The sequence below is a fragment of the Rhipicephalus microplus genome, chromosome 9 (genome assembly GCF_043290135.1).
Source record: "Rhipicephalus microplus isolate Deutch F79 chromosome 9, USDA_Rmic, whole genome shotgun sequence".
Taxonomy (NCBI): Eukaryota; Metazoa; Arthropoda; class Arachnida; order Ixodida; family Ixodidae; genus Rhipicephalus; species Rhipicephalus microplus.
Window position 1 is genome coordinate 45,549,947 of NC_134708.1, and position 14,760 is coordinate 45,564,706.

Sequence of the window (14,760 nt, forward strand, 5' to 3'; positions counted from 1 at the left end):
ATTGATGGAAACTAAAAAAAATAGACCTATGAATTGTCTTGAAAAACATGTACCCGGTGCACCCATTCAGCTTCATGGCATCTATGGTTCATGTGCCCAGTATTATTTAGCCACTGCAGCTTTGTTTATTATAGTCCACCCACATATGGTGTGCTAAATGGGATAAATAATACTTGGCACATTGGTTTGGTTCACTGGGCATTCATATCCTTTATGCTTCTGCATCGCACTGCCTCAAGTGTTTTTAAATTCAATATTTCTTTCACAATTTCAAGTGCTGAGAGTTGAGCTGGCCTATGCGTAGAGCTTTTTTTTTTTCAAAACTATAAATCGTTTCACCTTACGAATTACTGAAAGAATATTTGTGCAGGTATGGTAGTAATGGTATATAATATATTTCTAACGACCAGGCCCAGTTCATGCCAATAGTGAAAGTATGTTTGAGCAAACTGTGTTCTTCATAGTGACTTTAACAGTGTTCTGTGTGCTTTTGCAGATGTGTTTATCCCCTCTGTAAAGAAGCAAAGAAGTTTCATGCTTTGAATATTGACAACAATGCATTGCACCTGCACCCTCTTGGAAATCATTTGCCATTTAGCACATTTGCTGGAGCTTAATGCATTATGAACATGAGAATGGGACAGTGATGTGGCCATGTCTGTGGACTGCTACTAAGGACCATTTGCATTGAAATAAGTGAAAATGACTATTCAGTTTCTGCTCTGTAATTCAATTAAAATTTGGAAACCTGTAATAATTTCATTGTGGTGTGCGCATGTGTGTAAGCTTTAGTGTAAAGAAGTTGTGCCTGCCTGACAAAGCACAAGTCCAGGTGTTTACTAACACATATCTTTACCTACCTATATGCGCTATGAGTAACAGTTTCGTGAATAAGTAACTGCAATTCCTAATACTTGCTGTTGGCACCTTGATATTTCACTGCAATATGTAAATAATAGTAATATAGTAGCAGTCTGGTGTTGCTTCTATATGCCTTTCCTCTGTAAAACCTTTGTGTATGTCTCTGTATAGGTCTCAACAAAGTATTGAAATAATATTGACAAACTTCATTTACTCCTTTCACAGTGCCACATGCTGAGTAATAACCACTTATGTTTGCTATAATGTTTCTCTATTCTCTTTTACCACCAAATGTCGCACTATTTTCATTAGATTGTTTGCTGATGACATCGTTCTGTATCGTGCCATCAGAAGTGATGAAGAGGACTTGCAATACCTATAATTTGACCTCGAATCCATCAATTTATGGTGTTCATCATGGCCTATGAGGCTAAATCGCTGCAAGGCTAAACGCGTCTCCTTCACTAGAAATTCTTGCCACTTCCCTACCACATATACATCTAATCACACTCGTACAATGTCAGCCACGTTATAAAGGTATCTGGACCTTCACCTCCGATCTGACTTTTCCTGGAACTGCCAGATTGATTACAATTTTGCAGCTGCTAAACCCTGCCTTGTAGTGCCTGCACATGCGTAAAAGCTTTCGTGTGTTATCTTAACGTGCCCTAAAATTGAGTAGGTGTCTGCCATGTGGAACCCCAGTACCAGCATACACTCAAACGTCGTTATTTCATAGTTGCATCTTACATGAAACTAAGTTTTTTATATTAAATAATTTATTATCAAAATTCATTTCTAACACCACCTATTACAAGACTGTTTTTATTTATTCGTTATAATCAATTTTTTATTAAATCTGGGTTCGTTATATCGAGGTTTGAGTGTATATAATCGATAACATATCTCTGCAGATACCTGCTGCTCACTTCATTTTCTCTGACTACTCTCGTTTCACTGTGTCACTGCCTTAAAAGCTCCTGCTGGTGTTGATAACCTTTCTCACCCCTGTAAACTTGCTCACTTATCTCTTTTGCATACGTATTATCATCATCCATTGCTTCATGATGACTTCTGTCAGTAACGCTTAGCCATGTTTCTATGCGGTGATTGTCCTCTCACTATTGCAAACTCATTTCCTGCCGTACTTTCACTCTTCGCTGATTCGTTCATTCCAAAAACCATCATTGAATGGAACCAGCTGCCTTGGAGTTTAGAAAGCAATGTTTTGAAATTCAATGATAAAAAATAACCAAGTTCAGTGTTCTGGTGTCTTATGAATAACCCATTTAGTTTTTATTTTGTGCTCTATTATGATATTATTCTATTGTATTGTATTACATTTTTAAATATTTTTTAATACTTCCAAAGTGTTCTGTTATTGTGTTGCCTTTTTGATTATGCTTAAGCAAGGGTTGTTTTGTTTGTAAATTTTTATGGTTGCTTTGCATCTATTACATTGTATATATTTTTTCTCACACCCTTATGTAATACCCTCTCATTGAAAATCATTAGAAACTCCTTGAAGTAAGTAAATTCTCGCTTTGATAATTCATTTCTTTACCTTTTGTCGCAGGTGATGTCGAAAGCATATTTAGTGTGACGACTTAGTGCAATTTTTCGTCATATATCCTTGGCAGATGATCATTTTGGCATTAAAAGGGGGCCTTCTAAGCATGAATCGATTTTTGGTTATTGTTAAAATGGAGTGGGATTTGTTAACAATTATTAAAAAGTGGGATATGTTGTGAGAATTGTGTGTGGTCATGTAAATGTGTGAAATAATATACAGCGAATAGCTCACTTTGTATTTTGTGGTAAATTAAGCTTTCACTTGAGCAGGACACAGACCTTAATGGGAAGTGTACGAACAGTACTAGTACACATGAAGAACCAATTTTTTATGCAAATCACATAAATATGTCATTAGTTGAAAATTGTTATGTCATTAGGTTCCTTGCTAACAGTTTTTCCCCTTCTATCGTAGTTTCCAGTTTCTTTTATACTTACCTCTTTCACTCATATTTTGTTTCTTATGCTTCATGTGTTGAAATAGGGTACGGATTCTGTTGCTATACAGCTATGTGCCAAAACAAGTGCAATAAATGCCTAATGTTTTGGATACAATGAAGACATTTGGTGGTTTAGGCATAGTATTGGAATCCCATCTAAATCAGGTCCATGTGCATTTGCAGGTTTTTGCATGTACTATATTAGGTCGAGCATTCGTTTACAGATAGGTGGGAAATGTTGTAAAAGGTGTTGTCATTCCACAGCTACTTCTACACTAAGATATGGTTTAAATAGGCAAAGGTAATCATGTACTGTATTTACAAGTGCAGCAACATTCTTTTATTACCTGGTACTGTAGTCCACTTGCAGACAATGTAGGTAACATGGTTTTCAATGCCCTTTCTGTTCTTTTTGCATGATCTCTTGTGCAGCATCCCATGAGAAGGACCATTCACTCATGTCCGTAGAAGGTGGACTGTACTCCTGCCGACAGTGCACCTATGTTACCAAGAACAGTGGACACATGCGAAGACACCTTTGCAAACACACCGGCGAGCGGCCCCTCCAGTGCCACTTGTGTCCAGCTGCATTCGTTCAAGGCAGTCATCTTAAAGACCACATTCGTACACACACAGGAGAGCGTCCCTTTTCCTGTGACCAATGCAGTGCATCTTTCTCAACGAAAACGGTCCTCGTGAACCATGTGCGCACCCACACAGGAGTGCGTCCTTTTTCCTGTGATCACTGCAGTGCGTCTTTTTCATGCAGAACGAACCTCAAGTGTCACGTGCGCACCCACACAGGAGAGCGTCCTTTTTCCTGTGATCACTGCAGTGCGTCTTTTTCATGCAGATCGAACCTCAAGTGTCACGTGCGCACCCACACAGGAGAGCGTCCTTTTTCCTGTGATCACTGCAGTGCATCGTTCTCTCTGAAAGCGAGCCTTGTGGACCATGTGCGCATCCACACAAGGGAGCGTCCCTTTTCCTGTGACCTCTGCAATGCATCCTTTTCACGGAAACGGTACCTCGTGGGCCACATGTCCTGTCGTCATAAAAACAGGAAGCTGTGAAAAGTGAGTGGTTTACTGCCTTCTGTAAGGGGGGAGGCACATCAGTCTGAATAGAGCTTGTTGATTAGAAGACACAGAGAAAGAGTAGTTTGAGTTTGGGGTTTGGAAGTTATCTTAGTTTGGCAAGTGATAACGGCATGCATACATGGGACGAAAAACGAGGGGTAGAAAAAAGTGCAAAGAAGAGGCCACCTTCTTGAGAAGCAAGTATCCACACTATCGTGCACTTTTTCTAGGTAACAATTTCCTCATGAGAAAAACTGGTGAGCGGCCACATGCATTGGTTTTGAACTTTGTGCCTCGTGGAAGGTGCGAGGAAAAAGGATTAAAGACCATAATTTTTTTAATTGCCTGTCTGATAATCTGCATATTCAGCTACAGTGATGGTGCTATTGCTTCTGTCCCTTTTGATTTGTTTCTCTTGATGTCAGAATACTGCATAATAATTAGAAACTACATGTAATGAATTATAAGGCACTTTATTTGTGAGCCTTCTCCCAAATTTGTTTTGGGAATCATTTGAATGTTTCGTAGCTTGAACCAGTCCGATAACAAGAATGTTTAGGTATCTTTATGTTTTCATTTATTTTAGACATACTGCAAGCTAATTCTAGGTTTTGTCCGGAAGAGGCTACAATAAATGCAATCAAGCAAATATCAAAGAACCCATGCAAATACTAGTACAGATTTTTTTAGTTGGTAATCTGGAGGTAAAGATTTACATTTCTATATTTGAAACAATCATTCATACGTGGGAACACTTAAATATACATCACTCATATGGTCATATCATTCTGATAGATATTAGTATCGAGGGCAGCCGCTGCAGAGGCTGGTGCTGCTGTCGCTGTGACATGGTAAACGACATCACAGACTCATTTGTGCCGCCGTCAGTGCAGCCCACTCGCTTTCAACCTCGAGACAGCTCACTTTTAGGGGCGAAGCTTCTTAAAGCGGCACCCGTTCGTCCCTCGTAGCAGTAGTAGTAGTCGTAGTGTGTAACCAGTCTTAAATTTTCACCTCAAAGGTGGTGCCTGTGGGAGATTTCTGCTGTGCGTTGTTGAACAATAAAAAAATCGCAGCGTGCGTGTTAACTAAAAGCCGAATTCTCCTGTCTCTCATTACCCCTTAGCAGCCATTGGCATATACATTGAGCACTATCTGACAAAAAAGGGTTGCTACGTTATACTCGGTGGGTGTAACCTACTTGGTTTTAGAAAGGTTTAGCGAGCGTCGGGCAGCGATGCCATGAATACCGTGCACTAGTATATACCATGAACTCGAGGTGGTTAAAGGTGGGAAGTAGACACGAAGCGCAAGCTGTAAGAAAGTGTGTGTGTGCCTCCTCTCGTTCAGTCCTTGGAATGTCCGCTGGATGACGGTGCTTCTATATGAGGAATATATGATGAAAAGATGTGAGATGGTAGTACTTGGAGTGTAAATAGGTGGACGAACGGACACACAGGGGGATGCATAGATGGACGCAGGGATGGCTGCACCGACGGATGGACGCAAGAGCGGATGCATGGATGAACGCAGGGACGGACGCCCAGATGGACGTGTGGATGCACGAACAGACGCACGCACGGATGGGCAGACGGACGCACGGGCGGCCACACAGATGCACGCATAGACGGACAAAAGCAAGAACGAATGGACGGACGAATGCTTCGCCCCACTCTCCATCATTCACTTCGTAGATATGCTGCCATTTTTTTTAACCTACATGTTTGTTGACCACTCATTACCGCTGTGTTGGATGCATTCGAGTGAGCCTAACATGATTTAGCCCTTTTAAAATGTCGCGGCAGTGATATACTTGATTGATAAAACTGAAATTGGTGAAATGAATCGGCGTTCATCCTCAAGTGTGTAGCTCACTGAGCGACCACTTTTCTTTTCTATTTTTTTTTTTGTCGTCCGCAAAGATTTTGTGTTCGAAATTGGAGTTTAGAAATGTTCGGTTTGTACGACAGTGTACTTCACGAATCTCTGTAACGCACAGAAGTTTATTACCTTTATTCGCACTAGGCAGGAAAGAATGATTCCCGAAGCGTGAGATTGCAGCAACCATTCTGTTCGGCCCTTGTGTAGTTACACAAACTCATGGTGCAGTCTCTACGTCTTACCCTGGTGTGAGTTTCCCTGCATCCCCAAATATAGAAGCAGGGAGACGCATGTTCCATAAAACCGAGAATGGCATAGCAATCCTGCATTCATTATTGCGTGTGCAGCACGCACTTTTGCGAAAAAAATTTTGTGTGCTTTGTTGAGGGTAAAATCTTCTGTAAGTACGACGTTGGAATTTCCGGGAATGTACACTTAGTAATTTGTTTTTCTGATTCACTCCAGGCCGATAAGCTTTTTCCAGTTCTCTGTAGCAAGGGGCCGCAAGAATGATTTTGTCCTTGTGCAGTTCTTTTGCACTGCGTATTAGGGCTTCTCTCCTTCCGTTAGCAGCCTAGATGTGGTGAGCTACTGGTACACAAATTGGTTGATACCAGGGGCCAGCAAAGTCACTGAAAGTAAGATACGGTAATTGTAAATAATTGTCAAGCAAGTTAAGCGTGCAGTTATCGCAACGTTCTTGCATCATATCACATTAGTAAATACATGCCCCACAGAGAAGCCTGGTAGTGAAAGCGAGTATTAAGGAGACAAAAATATATACGGGTGAAGTTCCGTTTACTGAAATATAATTGTTAAGTATAATCGTCCGGCAATAAATCTGATGAAAATAGCAGGCTGCGCAAACCGCTGTTGTTGTGAACAGTAATGTTATTGCGACAAAAGATCTCATGAAGCAGCTTATAAAATGTAACGTGAGCTTGATAAAACCAATGTAAAAGCATCGTTCACTTTTGACCACTCGATGCCGTTCTGAAAATAAGGGCGAGGTGTCGCCGTGAATCGTGCCGAGCAGTCCACACAAATTGAAACGTTACCTGCCGGCCGTGCTCTTTCGGCGCAAAAGCAAGAGAGAAGTGCACGCTATCGCGCTCGCCTCAGTAAACGTAAACGTGCACAAAATGTAGGGGTGCTTCAATTTACAGATTACTAGAATAATTTCAAAACTCACCTTTTACCAAAGTGCGTCTTAACATTGGGCATCCATGCCGCCATGCGCATGCGTTCCGTCGAAAATGCATGACGTGGCCATGGTGACACGTTAAAAATATTTGTTGGCAAATACTTCAAATTGTTTTGCAGCTAATACAGTGCAAACAACCCTTGCAAAGCAAAAAAAGCCACGGCTGAACAGCCTGAATTCTTGGAGTTGTCGAACACTTTGCACAGTCGGTACCGCTGCATAACGTCGTTTCATACATCTCAGGAAGATTCTGACAAATGGTGCCGCAGTATGTCCTTGCCTTTATTAAACATGTTATCATACCCATACTTGTCCAGGAGTTTCAAAAAAAAAGAAAAAAGTTGCACATCTTAATGGTATTTTGTGAAACCTATGTAGATATTTTTTTTATTGTACATGGCAGCAAACTCTAATGGGCTTCCTGGCCACATTGCCACATTGAGCCATATTGCCACTTCCTGGCCACATAGAGTGTCTCGATTGTTTCCTCCATCTAGAATTTGGTGCTTTAGGAGTAACATGGCATCCTGGTTGGATAATTCTGATCGGAAGCCAATCATGTGGTGCGGAAGGCAGTCGTTATCTTCGAGGTATCGACCAACCCTGTTGAGGGCGACGTGCTCAGCCACCTTGCCCACGCACTATGTGAGATGGGGCGTAGGTGATCTGGGCTCGGCACCTTTCCAGGTTTGGGGAGGAGGACCGTCTAAGTTAGTTTTTAGGCATCGAGTATCTCACCATTTTTCTATATTTCATTGATAGTGTCGGTGAGGTAAGAGACAGAAGGATTATCCAGGTTGCGTGGGAGCTTGTTGATGATTTCATCGGGGCCAGGGGCTGAGCGGCCATTGAGCTCATGAAGAACTCGGCACACATTTTTGCTAGAAAAGTCGGCATCTAAGTTGGTGTTGTTGCTACCAGAGTAATCGGATGAGGGGTCACAAGGCCCGTGAGAAGCGGGAGATATTTCTCCACGATGTTCTTGACAACATCCTCCGGTGATACTGTCCGTTTAGCTTGAAGTACCATCACGATTGAATGACGCTGATTCGTGCGGGTGTTCGTTTCATTGAGGGGTGAGTAAGTAGGACGTGGTATCGCCATTCTGGTCGCTAACCAGAACTTGTTAGCGACCAGAATGGCGATACCACGTCCTTTCGAGGGACGGGGCAACCACTGGTATCCGGAAAACCTGGCGGTTAGTACTACGGTCTTTTGTAATAGCATGATGTGAGGTTTGGCTTCGTGGCTATGGAGGTATTGCTACAGGAAGGCTTTCTTGTGGGCGAAGCTTCTGCAGTTCCATTGCCAGATTCGCAACTCGTCATTTGGCCTGGCCATCTTGAAGCATGTAGGAGTCGGCCTGAGCACCCGGTGAGTGCATAAGGGCCGCGTGAAGTGGTGGACTGAGCACGGCTGTACGTTGCGACAACGGCTTACCCGCAGCAACGGCAGGTGCGACGAAGTGATTGAGGTATTGCTCCACTTGGCCCAACCGACTACCATGGGCCGCAAGGGTAGACTGCACGAGAGCCATGCTTTTGCCAAGAAAGCGAAGGCTTTCCTTTATCGCGGATAGCGTGCTCTTAATGTCATCTAACTAAGCCTTTAAAGCTGGCTGATCAAGGGCGACCGCGCTTTTCTTCGGTGCGCTCTCACGGTTGTCATTACCGGCGCTTACGGGTTGTGGCTGCGACGGGGTGATTACAATGTCATCGTTGTCGGTGGTGGGCGTAGCAGCGCATGCGTTTCTTTCATTTTTCAGTTCGGCAATTGCGACCGTGAGTTTGCGTATTGTTTCTCTCATCGGGGCGTTTTCGTGCTTTAAAATAGCTATTTCAGATTTGGTGTGTGTATCATGCTCTGGGAGTGAACCTGACCCTACCTGTGATGTAGTGTTTCCTTTTCCCCGCTTGAGTGGGAGTTCCCTGCTTATTCTTGTTGGTGTTGCCTGTCGATGCTGGTGCTGTTGGGCTCGGCAATGGTTGACGGGAGACCCCGGTGTGACTGGGGTGAGGCCTAGAACCGGCGTGATGCCCGGAACCGGAGTGGGATCCGGAGCGGGCCCCGGGCCGGGAACCTGGATGGGAACTGGAACGGGACCTGGATTAGCCCCGCGGTGTAGATCTGGTTGGGGTCCCAATTCGCGCGCTGTGGGAATGGGTCCGAGGGTGGCTCCGAGACCTCGATGCACGCATGGAGTGGTTCTTGGGACGAGTACAGTATAGGGACCGGGACTGGCTCCTTTCGGATCGGCCATCTATAGAAAGCTTCGAGGCTTAGTCGTCGTCAGCGGTTGCATTGAACTCGTTCGTTGCTTCATGACGGTTGTTGTGTCGCGTCGAGTGTGCTTGCTTCCCCCATCGTCGTCATACCACGTATGGAATGTGGTAGCATTCTTTACATTTCATGTCGGCAGTGAGGTGGGCTAATCTGCAAAGCTTGCATGTTGGTGTACAGCGGTGTTACTTTTCGGGGTTCGGCGCACTGCAGCCTCGGCAGATTACGTCTCCAGGGTTCGAGACGCTCGAACCCTGGAGCTCGATGGCCGAGCGGACTGCAGACGTAGCAAATATCTATCTGTCTACAGTATAGTGTACATTGAAGAAGCACCGATCCGTATCGCACGAAATTGGGCACGCAATGTCCATCGAAGGCCACGATCACTGCGGTGGTAATTCCGATGCGCTTGGCAGCAAGGGCTAGTGGATTGAGGTCGTTGACAATCTTCACACCAATATCCGCCGAACTGTCTTGCACGGGAATCTCTCAAATGATGCCTTTTCATGTAGATTGTGGTATTGCTTCGTAGGCACTAACTTCATTGGTCCTGTTAGCGGTGCGGATTTCTTTAACGTGCAATTAGCGATTAGCATTTTCTGTCTTCGAAGTGCTTGCCACTAAGATATTCTAAATAATATTAGGGCAGAGCGTGTCTGCTTGCTGTTCCAATGGGCTGATACCTTCCGAAGTCGAAATGGCTTCAGCGATTGTCGTTTGGCCAACCCTAGCAATGTTAAGACCCCCTCTGGGTCTAATGATGATGCGGATGGTGTCCTTTGGTAGTTGAGGCATTCGGCTTGCTCGAATAATTTTGTTCTTCACATTTTCTCTGTTGCAGGGTTTGTGCTCATTGCGTTTCAAAGCGCTATATGACGGCGCACGTTTGGAGCCTTCATTTTGGGCTAGCGCTCGGCGATACGAGGCAGTCTGCCAGCCTTGGTCTGGTGTTTTCCTTCGGGTCAATGTCTTCGCCTGTCACTTGGTACTCCATTGCTCAGCGAGGCAGTGCAGCTACAGGACGCGCTAGCAAGCGCGGGCCACATTAGAGCGAAAAAGGCACTCGCTAGCTGTCGGCGGGCGTGCGACAATGGAGGAGGCGCAATAAAAGGCAAGAAACAAGCACTCACTGTGCCCGAATCGTGTCGGCAGAGTCCTTGTGTCTCCTGCAGAGTCCTTGTGCACTAATATAACGTTGAAATCGCAAAGTAGCGTCGCAAAAACGTTGAATAAGGCAGGAGCCATATTGGAAGCTTTCGCACACTTTGGCTTCTTCTTCTTCTCTGTAATGTAATATACTAATATAATCATTAACAATTATTACTAATTAACTTACGCCTCAAACAAAACTTCATTCATATTTTTCTCAAAATCAACTGTACAAGGAAAGTAAAATCAGTCAGCGTTTTCTCGCAATTTTTCTGAAGACGTAACTGTTCTTGGACATTACAGGGTCAAGACTGTGCAGTGAACTAGAATCTTTGCGCTGTCGTCGATATTAAGCATAATGTAGCCAAAAAACAATTTTATTTATTTTCATACGACTGTCTTTCAATTGAAACCTTATAACACCAAAAGTTAATTGGTGATTTTTAATTATCCTTGTTCATTACATAGATTGAGATTGATTGATATGTGGGGTGTAACGTCCCAAAAACACCATATGATTATGACAGACGCTGTAGTGGAGGGCCCCAGAAATTTCGACCACCTGGGTTTTTTTAACGTGAGCCCAAATCTGAGCACACGGGCCTACAGCATGTTCGCCTCCATCCAAACTGCACCCGCAGCAGCCAGGATTCGATCCTGGGACCTGTGCGATTACATATATTACTGTTCGAGAAAGAAGCATGGGTAGTTCTGTTTAAAATTATTAAATCACTTGAAAGTCATGATTGTTTTACAGAATGAAAAACTACTAAAAATGAAGTTTTGGGAGAAACAAGAATTTATTTTCCAAACCTGCTTTATGCACCATTGGAAGGTTGCGGGATGCTAAAAGCAGCCAGACTCATAACTGGGTGCTTCCTTAGCTTTTGTGAGTTGACTGTTCCTAGTTTTTTTCCAAGCTCCTAGTTTTTTTTTTTATCTTGTTTTTTGTCAGCCATTGACTGGCAGCTGTCCTTCTTCAAGTGAGTTTAGTTCATGCTGACATAAGCTACTGTGCTGCAGTAGCCAGGATATTGACAGCTCACAGCCTGCCTCAAGATATCCATCATGCCACTATTTCCACTGCTAAACTGACATATACGTTCCTACAGACAAAAAACATTCCCCAGATAGCATGCACATATTTATAATCAGGCTGCCAAAGCATACCATCGAAACACTCATTTGCATTTTGGGTTTTCCCGCTGACATGTTTCCTCAGATTATGCTGTCTAAACAGAGCTCTGGATATGCAGCCTTCTTTTTGTTTGGTGTGTCTTGCTAAAGGCCCCCCCCCCACCCTCCCCCGTGAATTGTATTGCGCTGTATCCAGAGCTTTGGCTTTTTTGCGGGCACACCAATTTTCAGACTTTGTGTTTTGGCCTTTGTTTCACTCGAAACTGCTGGCATACACTACTGGTATACTAATAAACACCACAATCTCATTAATTTTTTGAAAAGAAATTGGGAAAAATTGTACCATCTAGAAATCATGCAACGTAAATTGACTAAAATATTGTGTAATTTCACTTGATCACGATATTGTGACTATCGGCTCTTGAGGAAAGCATAACAAACTAGAATGGATCGTTTAGGTGTTGCTATACTCACCCTTGATGATTCTCCTGATTTCTTTTCTATATATATTATAGTTTCTTTCGTACTGCGTTCTTTTGACTCATTTTGTATCATATACTTCATGGGTTCAAATATCAAGTAATTCTTTTGCGGTACTGTTTTGTATTGATACTGTAAACACGTTATAATTAGCTCAGGATATCATTTGTAAAAGGCTATGCTATCATGATGCTAATCAAGGTGCTGTTGCGGTATTAAACAAGATGCTGCGCAAAGCTCACTTCTTCGTTCGCTTTCGTGTCCGTGTTTACTTTGTACAGCACCTTGTTTAATAGTTATTTCACCTAAGTTGTCATTTTGTTTTCCTCATGCTTTAGCTACCACTTGTGATACCCATACATCTCCTAACCTATTGATCATTTCTTCACATCACCTATGTTGCACTACCTCTAAGGTTGTCCGACCTGACTCAGTGAATATCTTAATAAAGAGTGTATTAATTACAGAATTCATCTACAGATAAATGGAAACTTGCGTGAGACTAGTACTGGGTCATTGAATTGTAAACACTACTGTATGGCATTTCAGTTTACTCAAAGGTTATTGTGCACTTCACAAAAAGTCAAGAATCGGTGTGCATTGCCTGATGCTGAAGTACAATTCCACGTAGTGACAGTTTTAATTTGTTCTTGTTCTACTTGTTACTTTGCAGGTGCCTTGTCTACAAAAAAACAATGTTGAGATGGACGAAAAAATAAAATATTTTAAAATGTCTTACAATTTATGAATAATGTTCTCGAGTATTTTACTGGAGTTTAGTGTTAGACATTGTTGTACGTACCCCATCGCAGCCTTTGTGTACTGCTGCAATTTTTGCCATTTTTCAAGCATGTAGAACTTTTTTTTTTGCAGTGATGCACAATAGAGAACTAAATATACACAAAAGCGGACCCGCATTTTTTACCATCACAATTTGTGATGCTCATGGAAGCCTTGGAAATGTTTTTCTTTCTTCTGTCTTCCAGTTTTCTTTTCAATTCAATTTCTTTCAATCACATTTTCTTTCATAACTTCATCTATTCAAGTGTCACACGATGCTTGCTATGTGCATCACCGATTGGGAACTTATGTGCAGCGAAAGTGTGATAATTAGCCTATTAGTCAGGTGCGTAATTTGTTGTCACTAATAAAGATAATTGTGGGTAATTATGTACTTTCTGTCTGAATTGCATCTTAGCCAGGCCTTTGTGTACTGGCAGCAGGCTTTTGCATGTAAGCATAGCATTGATGTAGAGAGCAATGGGAATTCGTTAAAGACGTTTTATCGATGCTCTGCTCACTGCACACTGCTCTGCGCCGCTGCACTAACATGAGGATACACAGAGATTAGTTTTTACTTAAGTTAAGGGGGGGCGCGGCAAGTAAAGTGCCGATTTTGGTCAAAATATGCGATTTTCTGATTTATTTTTTTTCGTAATCTTCAGACCTTCAACTTCCTTGTTCTAAAATATTACAGCGAAACGTGCGCTACAAATCCCGCAAATAGTGTTTTTGCCGAGGCTAGTCGCCGAAAAGTGCGAAAAAAAAAGCCCCTGAAACGGTGTTGTTCACGCCGCACAAACGCGCCAAGTTGTTGACCGTGGGCCGCCATTTTGGTAGCTTTGGAAAGAGGAGAGAGCCGGCTTCCCGATGGTCGCGGTCTCGTATTTCGCCGAGTGAAAATAAAAGCGCGAGGAGCAAGTAAAAAAACGAAAACGAAGAACGGCAATTGGCTGCGCGGGTCACGTGGTAGCAGGCGCGACCTCTTACTGGTCAAAGCTGCGCCGCGCACCTTGGCAACCTTGGAAGCGCGAGCGCATCTGCGGCCGCCGTGTCGAGAATCATCCGGCGTGCGCTTCGTTTTTTGCCAGTTTGCTGTTTTTGTGATAGTTCGCGTGCTTTTTTTACCAAGCTTTGTTTACATCGGTGGTCTCTTCTGAGTGCTTGCTCATACTGCGGTGCTATGTTGTCGCAAAAAAAGTTCCGGAGCGTCCACAAGTACGGCAAGCGTCGGAAAGCTTGGAACAAAGGGCAGACGACTGCGGCTGCCGTCCCAGTCGCAGTTCCGGACAGAGCATGCTCTTCAAGCGTCACGGAGCCTCTACTCAGACCCTTCGCTGATTGTTGTGAGGCCGAGAGTGTGGAAGGTGCCACATCGTCGTATGTCAGACCGCCGGATGCCGTCGACCGTGATGGACGCTCTCGCGAACCCGATTGCGGTGGCACCGCGTCGGCAGCCGTTGCAACTCCGGGCGTGCGCGCGTCGAACATTCTATCGCGAGTTTCGGCCCAGATTCCGAGCAGTGAAGAAATCGCGCAGCGGGCGCAGACAAGGCGGGATGTTTTGGATGCCGTAGCATCGAAGTCCGCTTCAAAGCGGAAGCTCGAGCTTCTGAACGAAGGCTGCGACGAAAATGACGGCGGTAAGGACTCCACATTCTTCATTGTAAATAAGAAGATGCTGAACGGTCTGCTTTCGTCAGTAAAGTGCAACAAGTGCGACGAAGGGTCGATACGCCTCGAGACTACGCACTGTCTTGGACTCGCGGCGAGGATGGAACTTTTTTGTGACAATTGTGGCATAGTGAACAGTGCGTGGTCGTCCCCGAGGTGCTCCGGGCAACAAAAAACGAACCCCTTTGAGGTAAACGTGCGTGCTTTGAGGGCTGTGCAGTCA

The 14,760-nt window shown here is 43.8% G+C and overlaps 1 protein-coding gene across 1 annotated transcript in view; it reads left to right on the forward strand.

The window, feature by feature from the left end:
• Positions 1 to 696: 696 nt before the first annotated feature.
• Positions 697 to 14,760, forward strand: part of LOC142772248 (uncharacterized) — an 82,662-nt gene continuing 68,598 nt past the window's right edge. The window contains exon 1 of the mRNA XM_075874443.1: positions 697 to 3,942. Within this exon, the coding sequence (XP_075730558.1) occupies positions 3,290 to 3,942 (653 nt within the window). The 5' untranslated portion in view covers positions 697 to 3,289. The remainder of the gene's footprint in view (positions 3,943 to 14,760) is intronic.